Source organism: Miniopterus natalensis, chromosome 17 (genome assembly GCF_054644295.1).
Source record: "Miniopterus natalensis isolate mMinNat1 chromosome 17, mMinNat1.hap1, whole genome shotgun sequence".
NCBI classification, from domain to species: domain Eukaryota; kingdom Metazoa; phylum Chordata; class Mammalia; order Chiroptera; family Miniopteridae; genus Miniopterus; species Miniopterus natalensis.
The window spans coordinates 4964746-4985665 of record NC_142097.1 but is presented as its reverse complement, the minus strand read 5'-3'; the positions used below and the strand labels follow the sequence as shown (position 1 = coordinate 4985665).

Sequence of the window (20920 nt, the reverse complement as noted above, 5' to 3'; positions counted from 1 at the left end):
CTCAAAAACTGATTTGAATTTTATAAATATGACTATTCAAATTGGAAAATAACTTCATTAATCTAGAAAATTCATTTGTACGCAGCTTTTTATTTCCCAGAGATGACAGAAAAATGAGGCGTGACTTACTTGACTTGTGAGTAATAGGCAGGCATTTCTAAGGAAAAGATGGGTGGTTGTATATACCTTTTTAAAAGACTTTTATCTTGCTGTTAACAAGGAAGTCTAGGTCTGATTTTGCTTATTTACAGGTTGCTTAACTTTTTACGTTTGATTTGCCTGTGACATGCTGTTGTTTCGGGAAATTTCTCACCGTGGAGCACAATTGAAACACTGGTTACTTGGATCCTCTGCTTATTTGTTTGCTTGATACGCACGTGTAGAAACCCTCACTGAATCTCTTACCCCAAAATACATTTTCCTGGTAGGATTTTTCTTCTTAAATCACCTTATTTATGAGATTAGCAGACCAAGAACAGCCCGACTCTCTGTGTCAGAAATTATAGCAAAAGAAGACAGGAAAAGACATGGGTGACTGTAGTTTGTTCATATGTGTGCTGATTGCTTCATTTTAAAAACCAGCACCTTGTTCACTAAAGATGTTTATAAAGTTGTAGGGACAGTTTCCATCCTATGTTGGAATCTTTTTGCTCATCTGTTGATATTTTTCTTTTAAAATTGTTTGAACTTCAAGTTTACTTAGAGTGTCCTAACAATGTGGTTTCCTGGGTTGTATTTTTTTTGTAACGAGAAGGCTAGATGGAGCTGTGTCAGATGGTGAGCAGTTAGATGGGTAAAGATGCTTTTAGGTTCTTTTTTTTTTTTTTTTTTTTTTTTTTTTACTTGTTTTACCTAGAGTTAGTGAGGATGCTGAGACTGTATACTGGAACAATATACATTGGGAAATTCTGGAAGTGCAGTGTAAAATTCTTTAAACGTGTATGTTCCCTTCGACCCAGCATACCATTTCTAGAATTTTTTTTCCTAAATAAATTATCAAAATATATGCAAATATTGTATATATTATAAATATGTGAAGTAGAACTTCAATATACAAAGTCAATTAAAGAAAATTATGTTTTATTCATATAATGGGATACTATACCATATCATAATCACATTTTTAAATAATCACACAGGTTTATGAATGCTAAATGAAAAAATATCAAATTATAATAGTGTATATAATATGTATATGTCTAAGTGGTGGGTCCAAAACCATTTATCCCTTTTAAACCAGTAATTCTCCTTTTGGAAATTAATCTACCTAAACCTAAAGTAAATAACTATTTATACCTCTTTTTTAAACACTGAACAAAGATGAGGAGAGTAAAAATAATTCTCCCTGTGAGTATTATTATATATTTTATGTTTTAATACTGAAAATCTTAAGAATAATATTAAAAGTGTATGGTCAGGATTCCCATGCATGCTTATCTATGGACTATAGAGTTTTCTGAAACAAATCACTGTAAAATAACAAACGAGTGAACAGAGGAAAAATAAACAGCACTAATGTCAACTAGAAAGGTTACTAATATCGAGTGTCAGAAGGATGGAAGGACCTGAGTGCTGACGTTTTGGGGGCAAAAATCTCTTCCCTTTAATACTGGGGAAATCATTGCTATTTTCAGTTGTCAAGTATAATTTATAAGTCTAGATTAATCAGCATGTCCTTGAGCAAATTGCCTATATTCCTGTTTTTTTCCTATATGGATTCAGTTTTGTGATTTTGCCAGACCTCTTTAATTCCAAAATATTCCTGAATGGCAGAGCCAATTAACTGCATGTCTTTAACGTTTCTACAACCTAGCAATGTTACTACATTAAAATAAACTAAGTACTGATTCTGATTCTTTCAAATATTTCATAAAGTGATAATCACTAAAGGGACACGTGTGAATAAAACTTCCTTACAGAGGAATAGCTCTTGTCCAGTCTTTGCAATACACACACACACACACAAGTAGGCCGTGTGCTGTGCATCACATATTGTAATCTGACTTTTTTCTCTCAATATCAAATCATGAACTTCCCAGGTTATTAAATATTAGTGGCTTTATTTAAAAGAGCTTTTAAAATTTTGTATGTTTTGCCATTAATTAAGTCCATATTGTTGGACATTGGAATCAGGTCTAATAATTTATAAGTGATTCCACTACAGCTAATCACACCAGTGAATCTTTTTGAAAATAATAAAACCATAAGAAACTTATTCTCCAGATTATCCTCCTCATAACAACTGCCACATTGGTGGCAAAACTGGTTTTTTAAGTTCACAATTCTTACTTGAATTGGAAGTAACTGGAAGCGTTTGCCCTACCATTCTTTTTTTTTTTTTTTAATGTATATTTATATTGATTTTAGAGAGAGAGGAAGGGAGAGGGAGAGATAGAAACATCAGTGATGAGAGTGAGCCGCCTCCTGCGCGCCCCCTACTGGGGATCGAGCCCGCAAGCCTGGCATGTGCCCAACGGGAATCGACCTGCGATCTCCTGGATCCTAGGGCAATGCTCAGCTGCTGAGCCACGCTGGCCGGGCTGCCCTACCATTCTTGAGGACTAGCTGCATAAGTAAATGTAAATTTTGGGTGTATCAGGATTGAGTCATAAACTGTCCTTCCTCTGAACTTACCATCATCGGCTGTTATCTGTATTTCTGTGAACCTTGTTATACCGCCTCTTACTGTTTTATAGGCCCATCCCCTGAGCTAGACTGAGCTGGAGCCTGGGTCTGGGGTCTCGCCTGCCTCATCGGCTCCTCATCCTGGCCGTGGTCTCTCGCTCAAGCCGTGTGGTGCCCAGGGGAGTGATTAAGCACAGGGACTCTGCAGTCAGACTGCCTGGGTTCAAATGTGGGCCTTACAACTGTGGCTAAGTACTTTACTTTTCTAGGCCTCGGCTTCCTCATCTTTCGAGTGAAGATAACGGTGACACTGACCTAATGGGCTGTGGGGAGGATTGTTCAGTGAGATAACCCTTGATGCACAAAACAGCCCAGGCTTGGTAATAGTAACCTGCAGTCCCTATCGTAGTACATTGTTCCGGTTTGTAAACAATAAATCACTGCATTGCTGTAGTCTTATCAGTGTTAAAAAGGCACTGTCCCATTGGCATTCTATATTCTGCTTGTCTATTATATTCATTCAGTTCCTAATCTAATTATAGATTTCCACCTGCTTTGATAAAGTCGTGAATGGTTATCACGGGAGACTCCCATTTTAATGAATCCTCACGGTACTAGCCAGGGTCTGTCAATTTTCTATTCATAATAGATCTTGCCGGTCACCTCCTAGGAAATACATTTCCTTAATTACTGACTCCATAGCTGAGAACGTGCATTGTTTTTCAAGTAGAAATCTGATCAAAATAAAAGGTTTTGTAATTTTATTACTGAAGTTTTCATAAGAAAATTTCAAATGAAATAACCTAGCTAAAAGATTTTTGTTGTTGTTGGTTTTGCCTAGATGAGTAAGTGGGATTTTTTGCATGATGGCTGCGGGCTTAGATATTTCATTCATCGGCATCATGACTCAAAGCAGAAAATTGCAGATGTGCATATTTGAGTCTTTATACCTAGGAAGATCCCTCTGTTGCTTCCAAAACTTGGTATCAAAAACGATGTCGGTGTGTAGGACTTACTGGATTGCCACCTAGCTGTAAGTCTACTTGACCTGCCATCTTTATAAGAACTTTCCTCCCTCAAACTAATCATCAAAAAGCATTTGTGATGAAAAATTTACATTTCTAATGTGTTTTGGAAAACCTAAAAAATGTAATGTGGTTTGGAAAATGTGATGTAACATTTAATTTTTTAAAATATTTCCAAACTGGGTGCAAATCTTTTATAAAGAATGTAGTAACCACATCTATCTGTATAATTTATACTTTTTGTGTCTTTTTCTTCTAATTATAATAAATGAAAATTCTGAAAAGAACAAAAAACACAAACCCACTACTCTGAAACAAACTATAAATTACAATATTAGTGTTTGAAGCATTTTTTCAGATTATTAGAGTCTTATTATTTGTAATGACTGCCTGATAGTCCATCAAGTTGTTGGACCTCATTTAACCTTTCCTCTAACCATTCCTGTAGGGTCCTTCCAGTGTTCATCTCTTTTAAAGCAACACTACAGCAGATACATTGTTTACTTTTAGCTGTGGTTTTCTCTGTGTATGGATTATTTCCTTAATATGTGTTCTCAGAACTGGAATTTATTGGAAATAAATGAAACTAGGACATTTTCCCTTTTCATTTGTAAATAATATTGAAATAATATATTTTATTTTCGTGGCCTTGTTTATATTTTCGTGTACAATTTTAAGCATTTTACATTCTTAATAGTAATCTCACTGACATATTACCAGGCGGTGAAAGCTTTAGGTTACTAAATATCATGTAGTGTGTGGTCAGGAGTCTTCAGTGAGCCTGCTCTTCATTAATCGTAGCCTTACAGCTGACTTCTTGGTTGCATCACTTTCAAAACTTTGGTGGTGGTAATTTTTTTTAAAGTACTTTTAATCAAATTAATTTTTAAGTCATCTCTTTATGATAAATGAAGGAAATCATGCCTCAAATGTTCTTAGTTATTAAAGCTATCATTTTGAAAAATTATATTGACGTAAACTAGATGCTACTTTATTTCTGTTCCTCGTGTATTTTTTCAAAAATGTATACATGGATGCTGTCTAGGATGTCTCAGCCTAACCATAAACTAAAGTGCTTGGCCGGGCCGGTGTGGCTCAGCAGTTGAGCATCAACCTAGGATCCAGGCAATCGGGGTTCGATTCCCGGTCAGGGCACATGCCCGGTTGTGGGTTTGATCCCCAGTCAGGGGCGTGCAAGAGGCAGCTGATCAATGACTCATCATTGATGTTTCTCTCTCTCTCTCCCTCTCCTTTCGTCTCTCTGAAATCAATAAAGATATATTTTTAAAAAACAAACAAACAAAAAAACTAAAGTGCTTGTTTATCTGTCTATTAAAAATCAGTTAACAGAATCCCACTCCCTGCCCCCGGTGTGACTGTCTTACTCATTTGTATTGGACCTGTAAAGACTGCCTTTTGTAAGAATGGGGAATATTTTAGACTATTCTTACTATGGAATAAAAGTAACTGTCAAGTGGGTAGGCTAAAATAAATGCAGCAATGGTTAGATCTTCAGCACTGCAGAACTTTTCCTTATAAAGACATTTATCACCTAACATTGTTTTATATTATTACAGATTTAATTATAAAGGGCCTCTTTACCTTTACATCTGTCACGGATTTGTGTGGGCAGAATGGTTCTTATTACATCACGTTTTATGCCGGTACATATAACTTAGAATTTCTCTGCCTCGCCGAAGAGAAGGAGTGCATGATCTGGAAGATTTTTTTAAATAGATGCTTACGTTGAGAATTGTGATCCATTTGACATTTCTAAAGTAAAATCTCTGATTAGAAATACACTCAAATAAGTTTTAAAATGTTTGGTATGAAAAATCTGGCTTTGGTATTGCTTGGAATTTAGCCTGGTACCCGCTTGTCATCATTTGTTATTTTGCCATACCCATTGCTAATACCAGCCCTTTGTTCTGCTGTGCTTTTACTGTTTCCCCTTACCAACAGTAAGAAAGGGAGTGAGGCCTCCCTCAGAGAACCTGCCCTCCCAGTAGCCTGAAATGTACTTTAAAGAAGCTCAAAAGAAATTTAGTCAGTAAAATTAAAACCTTTTCTATCTGGAGGTATCTCATTAAGACATTAGCACTCTTTTAACTCATACCTGTGAGGAAATTAGATTGCCATTTTACTTTACATGGGTAGCTTATGGAAACATAGAAAATCATAAATATTCCCCCAATACTCTGAGGATTACCTCTGAGACAGAAAATTGTGATGCAGATAGGAAACATATACACATGTAATCTGTTGTATTTTTTAAATATTGGGATTTAATGACCAAATGCCATTTATCTCAGCTGCGTAATTGTGCCAGAAGATTCATAGTCACACATCAGTTACTGTAATTCACAGGCATTTTATAATGTTTGCCTGATTTATGTGGTTCAACTGATATTTGGCAGAAAAAGGTAGAAATATTTAAATTCTTTTTATGCCATTTTTAATTAAAACTCTTTTTAAAACATTACCACTGAAAAACTCAGAGTAAACCTCTGAACCCTATTATATCTCCTTTTCTAGAAACTTAGTAATTAAGAATTTTTATCCATACATCCTAGCAAAGGGGGAATTCTCCCCAGTTTGCTCTCGAAAGGACTGAAAAGACGTGTGGATTGACCAATTTGTTACTTACGGACCACTCTGTAAGGCGGGCAGGCGGGCACCCTGTGTTCCCAACACCGTGGCTGCACTCAGAGCACATTCCAGGAAAGAAGCTATACACCTGTACTTTTGAGGTTCCTGGGAAACTACCCGATATCCTACCCATGGTGCATGACAAGTGTTTTCCCCCACTGTAAGAATGTTCAGCCGCTGCTTATCTTTATGACAAGGAATGGTAGGGCCTCCTGTGGTGGATGGTCCGGCTCTGTGCTTAGATACATGTTACGAAGGTATCAGGCACAAATGAAGCTTTTTTAGTAAGCGAGGTAAAAGGAATATAGGAACAGAAACAGTTGTAAGAGCTGTTAGAAGTACTCCAGTCAGTGTCTGCTGTCTAGCACCCGTGTTTCCTTCTGAAGACCTCTTTTAAAATGTCCCAGTATATTTATGTGCTATTTTTATCCTTTGATGCAAGTATTATTCTTTCTATTATTATTTATTCATTATCGCTTCACGTAATAGTCATTGTTTTTATTTACCATTCCAATTTTTCCCACTTAAATTCATAAAGCACATTTTATAATATACGGTACTTGTTTTAAACATGGAGATTTTCATAAAGTTATTTTAAAATAATTTTAGGGAATCAAGAAGAGAGTATATTAGGATTGTGGAGGAAATGGCAGCAGAGAAAATTCTACTAACGGTGAAATGCACATAATTGTACCCCAGTCACAGAAACTCAGCTTCAATAAAGGGAGGTTGCAAATCGCTTTGCTAATAAGACAATATAGTAGAAAGTTGGTATTTCCTAATGAACCTAGTCATTTTCCTTTTTGATTGCATTGTACCTAAAATAAACTAATCTTAGAAGAAATGTTAATCTTTTAACATTGAAAACTTACAGAAAGCATATGTAACTTTTTTAAGGTATATTCTCTGATAGGCAAAATGAATGAGACTTATTTTCTCCCCAATTCCTCCCTGCCGCAGCCTCTTTGCTTCCCCCTCTCCGTTTCTCTCTGCTGTGTAGAGAAATGTGTTGATTAAAGCAACAGGTGCCAGGAGCGCTGGAGCAAGCTGGCTGCGTGCCCCAGGCGGCCGTGGCGATACTGTGTCACTGGGCCCTGGTGGATTGCTGTGTCCTCGGGAGGGAGGGGCAGCCCAGTGAAATACATACTGCAGCTCCTGAGGGATTAAGTGTGTTTCCTTTGCTTTATAGTTCAGAATTTTACAGTTCCTTTGTTTGGGAGTTCTCAGATTGCTTAATGATTTTCAAGCCCCTGCCCCCACCGCACCAGGACCAGATGTCTGTAATAGCAGCATCTGAACCTCTGTCCATTTGCCATTTTTATTGCTTACATTTATTTGCCAGCCTTTTCCTTATGAGTATCAGATCCCATGGGTCCTAGATAAAGATGATCTTACTTATTTCTAGCTTTTACAAATGTTCATGTTCTGATTTGTTTTTAAATAGTGGCATTTAAACTCTGTACTGTTTCAGAGGTTAGACTGTTGTCATTATTTTATCACTGTTAATGTTGTCAGTAAGCATGCCTGTTTGTTTTATAGTTGTGAAGGGATCCTCAATAGTTTATTCAGATGATGGTCTTGTGTCCATATTTGATTATGATGAGGGAGCACCAATTGAAGATTTTCTAATTTTTTAAGCCCTTGTTGAAAAGATATTTTCTGTTTTGCAATTTAAATAGTCTGTTCATATGAGTACCTTTAATGGGCTTTAATGCACTTATTTGTTCTTCAGAACTGGCCTTCAGAATTAACTTTTTAAAATGGTGTTTGCAAAAAATGGAATTATAGTCCTTGGCAGCTATTAGAGTAGAAATTCCCTTGAGCTTATTTGGAGATTTTTAGAAGGCTCTTAACTTTACCCTGGACACCCTGTTTTACTGAACACGCTGGCTAAGATGTGGGCCCCAAATTTCATGTATATCAGGAGAAGAGGCCGTTTTCTCTCTTTTGCAAATACCAACCTTATGCTAAAGTCAGATAAAGACATTGGGAGATGCGTGGGGTTTGGGAGAGGGGTTGGGATGGGGAAATTAAGCATAGGATGGGAATAATCCAGCTAAAAGACAGACTGTGCTGTAGAGAAACCATAGGAGGTGGGAGGGAACAGGGTGGCCAGTGCAGGCGCGACCGAGTAGTCCTAGGTAGGAGAGGAGAGGAGGTTGCACCTGTCGGTAGGGGTGATGGTAGGAAAACAAGTGTTTTGTTAGAAGACTTTGGTGTTTAATGAAGTAGAAGGCCACGTCATGTATAGAAGGGATGGTGTGGAAATAGAGATGTCAGGTGCTTGAGCATGGACCAGATGTGAAGTCCTCCTTGTGGAGAGAGGCAGATCGAGTCAACTTGCAAGGTACAGTAAGGTTGCCAGAGAGTGAGAGCCCGTTTGTAGTCGGTGATTCTGAATGTGCAGTGATTCCTGCTGTCCCTGTCCCGTAGCGTGGCTTTTCCTAGCATAGCTTCGCTGCTGAGGCACACACACAGAAGTCGAATACAGTCCTGGAGAATTACGGAGGTGGCAAGGAGTAGCTGTGTGAAGAACTGACAGCATGTCCTTGAGTTGCTGAAAAGTCGTCCAGAATGCTTAGAGTGGAGCAGGTAAGGGGGCAGCAAGGAAGGAGCCCAGGGAGCTGAAAGGGGCCCGAGCTTTTGTGAAGAGCTTTGCAGGCCACAGTAGAGCCTTCCTTGGGCAAGTTAGCTGCTAGCAGGACACCGAAGCGATCAGTTTGCATCTGAAAAGATCCCTTTGACTATTGCATGAAAATTGGTCGGAGGAGAGGGGAACAGTGCCGAGGTAGGAAGTGGTAGGAGGCTGTGTTACTCTAGGCAAAATAAAGTAGCAGCCAGAATTAAGGAGTGGCCCTGAGGATGAGGGAACGTGGAAGTATTTGAGAAATACTTAGGGTCAACATCTTGTCTTTCTGTGGCTTTTTCTGGGGGCAAAAAGGTTCTAATTGACTATGCCTCCATTGGTGTTGGTTTTATACTACATCAGTTTAGTAATTCTTTATTAGTTAGCCTAAAAAGCTGTTTATCCAGATTTTTTATTTGTATCATTTAGGTAGAATTTGTTACCTTTTTCCCCCCAAGTACAAAATATATTGTCTCTATAGACCATTGAAAAAGACAACAGGTAAGAAATAAATCATCCCAGATTTACTGTTCTACCCAGAGATGAATATTATAAACATTTACATGTGTTTCCTTTTTTCTTTCTTTGGAAAGCAGTGTTACCAACTGAGATCTTCCTGGCAGGAGGAAGGGTTTCATGCTGGTCAAAACCAGTGTGACTTTCTGAGTTTTTTACTTACAGGACATGGTACTTTGGCCTCAGATAAGTGCTGGGTGGCCTTTTAGACCTTTTTATTATTTCCCTTTAAGGGTGAAGCTTTTTAAAAATATATATATCTTTATTGATTTTAGAGAGAGAAAGGAAGAGAGAGAGAGAGACAGAAACATCAATGATGAGAGAGTCATTGATCGGCTGCCTCCTGCATGCTCCCTGCTTGGGATCAAGCCCGCAACCCAGGCATGTGCCCTGACCTGGAATCAAACCTCAATCTCCTGGATCACAGGTTGATGCTCAATTGCTGAGCAATGCCAGCTGGGCAAGGGTGAAGCTTTTAAATACAGCTTAATGAGAGATGGCTTGAGTGTGCTTAGAGGAGAATGTTGCTGCAGTTACCACGTGGGGGAAAGCCACTTCTAATGAATGCCAGAGCACACCTACACTGGCTATTCCACACGCTCACGGGGAAAATCAGTGGGAACAGCAAGGCTTAGTTAATTTGCTTGTTCTAGGTGTGGCAATAAAACATTGGTAACAACGAAAAAGTAATGGCTGGCCAGGTATTTAACTGATTTGTAAGCTGAAAGTCATGGTATGTGGATCCTGCTGGAAAAGGTGCCTCTCACTATGCTTTATTTATTTTGTTTAACATCCATTTTAACTTGGTCTGAGATTGATTGAGACATTATCTTGGACCTTGGAAGCTGTGAGTCACATTGGAATGACAACCACGTGATGGGTGGAAAAACAAGCTCTGACAAGGTTCATGTGTTTTCTACTCAGTCTTTGGAAAGACTGTTGCTGTCATTATTTAGCATAGGGAAAGGAAAAGTTGTACCTCAGTATCAAATTCAGTATTTTCTGAGCCTGACAAACATCTCTATAATACATCTGCTTTTTTATAGGGTATAATTAATCAGAGTAGGGACAAAAAGTTCATCACTTGGGCCAAGTTACATTCCTGTCCACTTTGGGTATCTGTCATTTTAGCTCACGAAATTTGATAGTATCATAAGTGTATATTGTCTTTTAGAAGGATTTATATGCATATGCTATATCTAAGCATCATCTCTTTGGAGTCATAATAATTATCTACTAATACAAAAACATAGTATAGAAAAGCAAAAATGTTATAATAGGCATCTAATAAATACTTATCCATTGGTATAATAGTGCCCTATGTCTTAATTGTGTGACTATGAGGGGGGCGGAAATGATCCACTTACTACTCTGTTAAATAGACTGTTAAACTGATTATGAGAGAGAGGTTAATGTAAATTATTTATTATGTTTGTATTGATTAATGCCTTTCAGATACTTAAACTAAGAATACTCCTACAGTACGCAAGTTATTTTGTAGGTGTGACATGTATGAAATGGATTTGGGGTTGTCAACTTTACTCTGAGTTTTAAATAATTTCACTACATCTGTCTGACATCTTCTCACTTTCTTCTGGTAATAGAATTTCTCTTTTCTATAGAAAAAATAATACTTGTGGCTTTTGTGGGGGGCTGTGTCATTGTACCTCTCCACCAACACCCTTCCCGTGCGCACTGGGTAGTCACCTCATGCCCTGGCCATGGTGGTTTAGGGCCATGGTGGCTCAGGAACTAACCTTTCTGCTCTGGTTGCTAGAGGATGAGTCTGGGCCTGCCTGTGACCTTTGTTTGTCGGCTTCCTGGAAAGGGCCTGCGTGCAGGAGTACTCCACGCAGATTCAGAGATGGAACGAGCCGGAATCCGGATAGCCCACGTGATACTGAAGCCTGTCATTTCCAAAAGCTGGACAACTCTGTTGTAAGAGTTAAAGCCCCAGATTAATTTGAGCTATTTTAGGGTTTTTTTGGTTGTTATTTGTCTTTGTTTTTACTATTTGCAACCCCAGGAGCCTGAGTAATATAACAGATCATAGGCCTGCAGAAAGGCAAGAAATGTGAAGGATTATCTGACTAGAAGGAAGATGGCGAAGTAGTGAACTTGAATAAAAAAGGAAAAATTTTAAATGCAAAGAATTGCAAAAGACTGATGGATTTTTATGAAGAAAAGATACTGAGAGAAACTTCTTCTGAAAATGTAGCTTAGACAGAAAGCAAGTTGTGTGCTGAAGGAAAGAGCATGGTGTTTGTTTCTATGCAATACATTGCTCAGGTGTTTGACAGTTCTAGTCTTCATGTATTAGGACATCGGAGGCAAGAGGTGTAGAACTATGTAGGGTTGGTGTAAACCGGAAAGGGCAGAGGTGGAGCCATGGACTTAACTTCACCCAAGGAATCAATGTTGGGTCTCTCCTCCACTTCCTTCTAGCCTGTTCCATGGGCACAGGCAGCCCAAGAGAAGGGAGGGCATGCTGTCCTTGGCTTTAGCTTGTAAAATCCCCAGGAAGGACTCTCGTTGGCCCAGTTTGAATCAGATACCTACTTGGTAACCAGTCCCGGCCGGTGGGTAGGGTCGGGGAAGGGGGGGGACAGAAAAAGTACTAAGTAGGCTGAAGGCCGTTTGGGACCCAATGAACAGAGCCCTCTAAGAGAAGGCAGGTCGAGCACAAGCCTGGGCCCTGAACCAGTGTGGTCTGAGCAGCCGTCCGAGTGGTGTTCACCCCAGCATGTTCCTTCTGATGGTATTCGAAGCAGTGAGAAATATTAAAAAGGGACAGAACAGTGTATTTATAGTCTTAGGGTTGGTAATACTGCACTTGTATTTTATTTTCGGCACATATAAAAATAGTTTTACTTCACTTCTCCAGAAGTAATTGGATCCAACTGAAATGATAATTATATTATTAAAAAAATATTATAAAGCACAAGAAAAATGTGAACAGACTAAAGCAAACTGTAGGTTCTAAAGTGTTTAAATTTCTCATCTAATTATACTGTTTATGTTTTGGAAATGTGGTTTAAATATCTAAACCAAAGCAGTAAACCTGTTAGAAAGGCATTACAGAAAGTACATGAGACACGGAATAAAGGAGGTGGTGAGCTCCGATCCCTTGGTGCTGGGAAGAGTTGTCGAGCCCTCAGTGAAATGGATCCTGAGTCTTGGTTAGCATTGCATTTCTACCCAGGTGCTGCTTGTCCTGATTAATTTAAGCATTCCTGGGAATCAGAAGCTGCTGCCAAGTGATCGAAGCCTGCAGTTCAGTCGACAGTCTAGACCTCAGCTCCCATCTTAGGGTGGCTGATTTGCCAGAAATGTAGAAAAAAATAATATACTTTTTCATCCAGATGAAATAGATTATTAGAATTCCTGAACTAGGAAATTGCATATATACACATACAGACTTGAGAATTGTCAAGATAGTTATTTAAGTTATTTATACAAGCGTTTCTGTGTTATTTAAATAACACCTTACCAGCATTTAAGTATTGTTATTTTTAATTGGAATCCTCATTAGTCTTGTGAAGCTGAGTTACTAGTCCTGAAGGAAAGGTTATTTGAAATACCCATAGAGTGTGTGTGAATACTGGAGAAGGGAGGGAGTGTGGACAGACAGACATTTTAGTTGCATGTGACTTGAACTAATTCAATAAGGAATATATACTCTTACAGGCAAAAAATGTTTTAACACATATATTATGTATTATTTTTAAATGAATGTAATGCGATCTGCAAATATATTTTCTGTACTGGTGCTTTAATAAATTGCTTATTGAGTGCCTGTTTGCATAGCTCTCTTTAACATTAAGAATGTAAATTCACATATCTCAGGAAGCCTGCCATTTAGATCATTAGATAAGATGAACATACATTGGAAAGTTCAATACTGTTAAATAGTGGCCCTGTTGAAAGTATAGAGAAGAAGCCTGTATCAGTTGGAGTATGCTCAGAGTGTCAGACCCCTAGGATATGAGGGATGTATTGTAGGCTTTAGGTCTCATGTGATCCTGGGTGTTAGGCCTGCATCTGGTGTTGGTCTGACATGAGCAGAGCCGTCAGTTAGGAAAGTCCAGGAAAGCGAGAGTGCCTGGAATCTGCAAGGATGAGCTGAAACTCATGAGAACAGATGGGGCTGTCTGTCTCTTGCACTTCCAAGCCTGCAGCTTGGGTGATGCAGGCGACCTGCAGAAGAGCTGGTGCACTGCATGGAGCAGCATGTAGACTCGGCCACAGATTAGAAGTAGACGAGCTAGGGAGTAGCCAAAGCCCGCGGTCTGGCAGGAGCTGGTGAAGCTACAGCCCCAGTGCTACTCTAAGCTAACAGGCGAAACAGCAGATCCACTTGTGTGTGAGCTGCAACAGTGCCTGACCTTACCCCAGCTTTCCATGGGGAAGCACAGCTGCTGCTTCCTTCCCACCTCCCAGCTCTCATGCAGCATGTCCGGGGCTGTCCCTAACCTCCAGTTATACAGGAACAGGAATTCTGGGCAGCAGCATCCAGGTTAGCTAACTTGACACAACATGGCCATCACAGTTCACCCTTGTAGGCTTGGCACTCATATTTAACTTCCAAATAAAGCAATAGCAAAACCATGCTTTTGCAAACACGATGAAACTGTCCCTCCCTCAACCAAAAACAGTCGCTTTGAAGAATGCAACTGTATGTTTAACAAGTGGTTTTAGAGCAGATAAAAGAGGACCTGTGTGTATTCCTGATGATTAATGCATGTAATCTTTAAATGTGTGTCCCCATCCCATCCGGGCATGGCTCAGCGGTTGAGTGTCGACCTAAGATCCAGGCGATCAGGGTTCGATTCCCGGTCAGGGTACATGCCCGGGTTGCGGGCTGCAGCCGATCAATGACTCTCTCGTCGTTGATGTTTCTGTTTCTTTCTCTCCCTCTCCTTTCCTCTCTCGGAAATCAATAAAGATATATTTTTAAAAAATAAATAAATAAATAAATGTGTCTTTCCAGGAACTTTCCTCCAAACAGTACCAAGAGTATTAATTTGCATAATCAAAGTTAAAGTGAAATTTACTGTGAAAAAATTTGTAGAACTAAAGCTGAAGAGAAGAATTGTTTCACTTTATAGTTAATGTTGTCTATCTTTTTTCAACTTTGCAGTTTTTTGAGGTGCCATTTGATTCAAATATGAACAGGACAAAGAACAGACCTCTGGTTCGTGGACAGATCAGGTAAAATCATGAATCTAAGTCTCACATTACAGAGCATTCCTTTGCTTGTTCATCCTGAAGCATTTCCCAGTCTCTTTGCCTTGAGTTGTGAACTGGAAATAACACACACCCAAAGGGGCACACTGGTTTGGATACCTAGTACTTTTCGACACTAACCAAAATATACTACAGGGCACTTGAAACGGACCTAAGATGTACAGTTTTGTGGGAGTAACTCATGCAGCAGATTTCTTTATTCAGTCCTGAGACATGAACTGGTTTCACTTAGAGTGGCTCTAGGTAAAATCATTCTGTTAACACAAGTGATTTCTAACACATCCATTTGGGGTCACAGGAGAAAGTTATGTCTGAAGCCCTATTTTATCAGGTAAACTGATAATGCTGTTATATGCCAGGTAACTTACTGCCTCCATTTCTCTCCTTTTCACTAAATTCAATTACGTAGGACTAAAAGGCATATAAATATTTTAATGTCACTAATGGTTACTAATTAAACATTTTATTTCCTAGAGACCCCGAAACCAGCATTTAAAATATTTCTTAATCTAATAGATTATCATAAGCCAAGAAGAATAAAAAGAGCCAGATGGTTTATACAGACTATTGTAAATCAGTGAGGCCTCTCTTTACATTGCCAGGCAGTGCCCTCTTGGAGCTTAACATTTATTGGGGTAACACTTGTGGATCAAATAATCACACTTGTTAACTAGAACAATAAAGGAAACAAGTGCAGATACAGTCAGTAAGTCTATGTAAAAACTATTCCTAATATTGTTTTTAGCCATTCAATTCTTAAGTGACTTTAAAATACCATTTTATTGAAAAGAGCAGTAAAGCCAGATGAAAATATGTAAGAACAGATATCTCATCTACTCATATTTTGTTTCCTTTTTTGAAATATAAATATATCTGCTGTGATTATGGTTAGAAAACGTCAGAGGACTTTATTTGAGACAAGTTGCTTTGGATGGGAGACTGCAAACTCTGTAAGCCATTTCAGAGGCCAAACGCTGCTCTTGCCACAGACTAAACCATAGGTAGGCTCTTATGTATTTGGAGATTCTTTTCTGCCCTATTTCCTAAGTAACACTGGGCCCTTCCCTAGGAACAATGGAAATACGGGGATAGACCCTACAAGTGGCCATTAGGCATACAGCAGTAATCAGGTGAAAGTCAGTCATTCTACTAGGAGCTCATCTCACTTCGCCCAGTGTGGTCACTTCCTGCACTAAGGAAAGCAAAGTCTGTCAGCACTTCCAAAAGAGTGTCATGGCCTTGGTGGGTGGCATCCGCAAGGCCCTTCTTTCCCAAGACAGAGGCTACAGTACAATTGTTAGTATTGTTAAACTTGTGACTTCATTTTTTGTTTGCAAGATAACCAAGCAGAATCTCATTTATGATAACCTTAATTGCTATTTTAGAGAGCAAACTATAGGCCTGAAAAACTTATTTTTATGTATAGGTTGTATTTTATTAAATAGGTACAAGGAGATGTTAAGATTCTGGGGCAGAAATCTTGCATTGAACTGAAAACTTTATGTCTTGTCAGTTAGTGTTTTTTTTTAAAAACAGTAAATTATCACTACACAGATATTTTATGAGCGGGTGGCTGCAGGGGTGCAATAGCAAGTCTTGTGGACTATCCATTTACATTTATTTCTCAGCTTTGGTGGTTTTCACATTCACAGCAGCTATTGGGCATTTAAGTGCAAAGTATAGCCAGTTTATTTTGAAATTCTCTTTTTGGTGTTTACTGCCCCATTTGATTTGGGCTGGTATGCCTTGTTGAATCTCTACAGCTTCACAGACTTCATTTACAGTCTTGTGTGTAAAGTGTGAATCTCTGTCTTATTGCTGGGCAGTAGAATAGTAGTAGGTCTGGGAGAGAAAACTTGTAAAGTCTTTTGCCACTGAAAGCTATTACTATCCATTCTAAAGACATTTATAAACATTTATGTAGGAAATATATTTAATTGACTTTTCCAAGGGATTGTAGTTTACTTTGAAAATGTTTATTTAAAAAACATAAGCCTGGACTAATCATTCTGTGATTTCTTGAGAACCTGGGGAAATACCCTGAAGGAGCACTTTGCTCACGTGGACCCCACCGGGCACGGCCGTTCTCTGTGCTTACTCCTCTCTTCTAGAAAGACAGGGCAGGATGGGTGACCCTGAACACCTTACAGAGCCAACTCAGAAGACAGTGCTTTTGTTTGCTTGTTTAATTTATTCTTTATTCCATATAGGATTAGAGGTATCATAACACTATAATAGTTAAGTAGAGAAGTAGGTAATGAAAGGCTGCATTGCCAAAAATAGAATTTGGGATAAATGATAAGATCATAAGAAAAGCTTATCAAATTCACATAGTTAATAAGGTTGGACTGCAAATTTCATTATGCATTTCCTGGTGACAGTTACATACATCATGATGATCGTCATGAGATAGATGATGTTGAATTTCCCCCAGTATTTAGGTGAGAACACTGTGGATCCGAGTGTTATGAATAACTGGCAGAACAAACATTGGCTTAGTTCATTTGACTCCACACCCTGAGTTCCCATGACCACACATAACTGTCTCCAAAAGTGTCTTATCTATGAGAAGAAAACACCTCTCAAGGGAGACCAAGTTTCTGCCTCTTCTTAAAAAGAAGGGACATTTAGTGATAATATTAGAAGAATGTCCTACTAATTTCTGTAGACGAAAGAAAGAGCAGATTTCTAAGGAATCCTGGTGCAAGCCAGAGACAGAATTTCAAAGAGCAAACAGCTCCCAGTGAGAACCATGTAGACTGCATGGCCTCGAAGCAGTTGGGAAGTAGGAGGCTCTTGTTCCAAGGATGCATCTCTAGCAGCTTGTTCAAGGGTTAACTGAGACGGGAAGGAAGAGGAGGGGGGGTGCCTGTGTTACCTGTGTATCCGGTGACTCCTAGGTCTAAGATGACATAGGGAAAGTGCTCTGCCACATGGTGTGATTGCAACCTGTGATCGTAAGGAATGCCAAGGTCAAGCAGGCATTCATTTGCGTTTTCCCGGGACAGTCCTGATTTACTCCTGTGGTCCCAGCGGAATTGCTGACAGTGCCCCTTCTCACTCTCAGCAGTGTCCAGTTTGGATGATAACTACTGTATATGCCATCTGATGGTGATGGTTATGATCACAGAATTTCCTTATTTTTAAGGCTATTTCATACAAATTCCAATTGCTTATTTTGTGCAAAAGAGGAAGAAACACATAAATGGAAAGTATGATTATATCTAAATCGGTTTGTAGGTAGAAACTGTAATGCAGAACTCTGGAACTTGTTTTTTAAAAGTGACAGTATCTTTATGTTTTCTTATAAATTAGAAAATATGAATAAGGTGAGCTGACTTTGGACATTTCTGGTTAAAATGCCATGGCTCAGAGTGATTGTTTTCAGGAAAGTTGGGCTTAGAGCTCCCTTTCAGATGTCACTTCTGGGAACTCACACTGAAGGTGAGGAAACCCACTGAAGAAGCTGAATTCCTATAATGTAATGAAGGTAAGAATCAGAGAAGCCAACCTTCTTATTGGGCAGTCAGATTTGGTAGAATCCAATTTTAACTTGGTGCCTGAAGGAGGTTAATTAGCAGTTTTTAAAAATTTATATAATAGAAAACATCTCAGTCTTCAGATATTCTTCACATGTAATGAAAAGGGTTACCTAGCTCTAAACATGGGCATGTCATTGAATTAATGTTTCCACACCACCACTTCCTCACATGTAGGGGGATCATCATTCCACCATGTTCATCTCATACGTAGTGTTGTTGTAGGGATAACAGTTAGGTCAACAAAATCATGTAAATAAAAGTTCATTGTTGGGGAGTGGCTTTAAAACTCTAAAGAAATGGAGAGTTGTTTGTAGAACTTTTACCTGTTTTCAAAATTTGCTTTAAAATAAATGTTTCGGTGTTTATCAGGCAATTCAGAGTAGTTTCAAGGGAAAGGAGGAAGAAAGCAAAACACTTGGCAAATCCGAGAACCTGGAGAGTCAAAGTCAATGTTTGCATTGCCATGCCTGAGTTGGCGCAGCCCCTCGGTGGCAAGTAGGCAGCTACTGAGTCTTCATGCATGCTGTCATCGTCAGGACGTTTACGGAGGGTGTTGTCCCTGTAGAGAAGTGGGCTAGTTGCTAAGCTTGCTAAGAGGTAAGTGGCGTAGACTCCATCCTCTTAGACTGACCTGAGGAGATGGCGGTGCACGTGCACGAGGACTGGCAAAGGCTCACTTCACTTAACAAAGGCATGTTGTCAGCACGCCTGCCAGCCACGCCCCGTGCTGGACGCCGGAGGTGCTGCTGTGAACACTGAAATCGCAGCGCGCCTGAGTGATCTGGGAGTACAAGGAGGCCTTGGCCCAGACTGGGGTGGTCACAGGCGACTTGCAGAGAATGAAGCCTTGAAGCTACGATCTGAGGGATGAGTAAGAACGGAGCCGCTCTGGCTGTTCCTCTCCAGGCTTTCTTTCTGCTCCTATCAGCCTCCTCCTCATCGCGCCCCCCCGCAGGTACTACGTTCTACCTGCCTGCCCCTCCAGCCCTCCAGCCCAGATCACTCTCCTGAGCCCGGACCCTTTGAAAATCTCTTTTGGGATGCCCCGTAGGCATTTCAGATCTCATGATACCATCCCAGTTCATCATTTTCTCTCCCAAACTGTCTTTTTTCATCAGATGCTCGTTAATTTACATTCCAAGGCCAGGCACTTGTAAGCCATTCTGGACTTTCTCTTTTACTCCCTTCACCTGATTATCCGGCAGGTCGTGTATTCTTGGTCTGTGTCCGCACCCTCTGCTCCGTCTCAGACACCGTCGGTTTTGTACAGGTTGTTCCAACAGCATCCAGCTGGTTCCACGACCTTCTATCCAACCCTTCATTTCTCTCTCACTCAGCTGGCAGAGAGGTGTTCCTTAAACAGTCACGTTGGTTTCTGTCTTAAAACTTGTGGGGTTTCCTAAATATGTTTAAGAAAAATACTTGTTTTAAATTCTTCACCATATCATGTAAGGCCTTTTAGGATCGGACCCCTTCCAGCCTCAGCCCCCTGTGCTCACCTATTTCCTCAGCCTCTTATGTTACCCTGTGACTACACGGAGCTGCTGGGCTCAGTACTAAGTGCCCTGCCTTCTCTCGCCCCTGCCAGCAGTGCTCACCTGGCCCTCTCCCTGCCCTGGTAAGTTTTGTGCCAAGTGTTACTTCCCATGGAAGGGACAGCTGTTTCCACACTCCAGTCGGGGGTGGTGGATGTTCTGTCCTTCTGTGCCTTGCGCACACTTGTCAGAGCGCTGCTTAGCACACTAATTACCTCTTGATTAGCACACTTAGCCTCTTGATTACCGCGCTCCAGGAGCTTTAACAAGACCGAGAGTGATGCTCCTCAGAGTGGGCTGCAGGGTCGCAGGAGTGCCCGAGACCTGCTACAGGCCCTGGGGGGAGTGGTGACAGCTTGGACCAAGGCAGTCACGGTGGAGTGACCTTCTGCTGTCGATCAGTTCAGAATTGAGGCGGCCCCTGCTGCCTACAAGTTCAGTTCAATTGTGTCTGCTTGTCAGAGCCTTTCCGTCTTTCCTGGGGATCACTGGTCCCCCACCAATGAACCCCACCCACCTCTGCCTTGGCTCCTCCCGTTCCTTTCTGCGTCTTCTCCCCTTTCTCTCCTCTACAACTTTCGTTTGTCCCATATAGAGTATCTCTGTACTGTCTACAGGTGTGGCCACCTTTCTTACATTCTGTAGCTCGTTGTATAGATACCACAAGAACCCAACCGCAGAGAAGCGGCTGCACTCCGGGGGCATCTTCACAAGCATCACAGCAGGAGTGCGCGGCTGTAATCAGCACAGGCCGAGCGGACCCTGCAGGGAACTGCGCCCTTTAGAACTCCCGTGTCTGCCCTGGGCCAGGCCGCTGGCAGGACAGCACAAATGCCCGGCCATCGAAGTGAAGACTTTCCTTTTGTTCCCCCTTTTGCTGTAACTCAGTGGTCCTCAAACTTTAGTGGACACAGTTCTTCTCTTTCTGGAATTGTACACACATAACCTTGTGTGTCCTTCATGCATGACTAAAGGGGATTTTGTAAGATAATTTTGAGTATAATGTACTTCTACCTGAGGGCTGACCTAAGAAACTCAGTAGACTGCAGCTGTGCTGTGTCTCAGGATGAATCCCATACCTCAGTCCCACTGTGCGATTGCCAGTCTTGGAGCTGCCTGCCTCCCCCTTCACGGGGCTGCTGCCGTCTGTCCGTA

At 40.4% G+C, this 20920-nt stretch overlaps 1 protein-coding gene across 1 annotated transcript in view; it reads left to right on the top strand.

Annotated features, from left to right (window-relative positions):
• The window catches only part of COX10 (cytochrome c oxidase assembly factor heme A:farnesyltransferase COX10), a 114610-nt gene that overhangs the window by 67995 nt on the left and 25695 nt on the right, over window positions 1-20920 (top strand). Inside the window, exon 5 of the mRNA XM_016222459.2 lies at window positions 14582-14652. Coding sequence (XP_016077945.2) covers window positions 14582-14652 — 71 coding nt within the window. The remainder of the gene's footprint in view (window positions 1-14581; window positions 14653-20920) is intronic.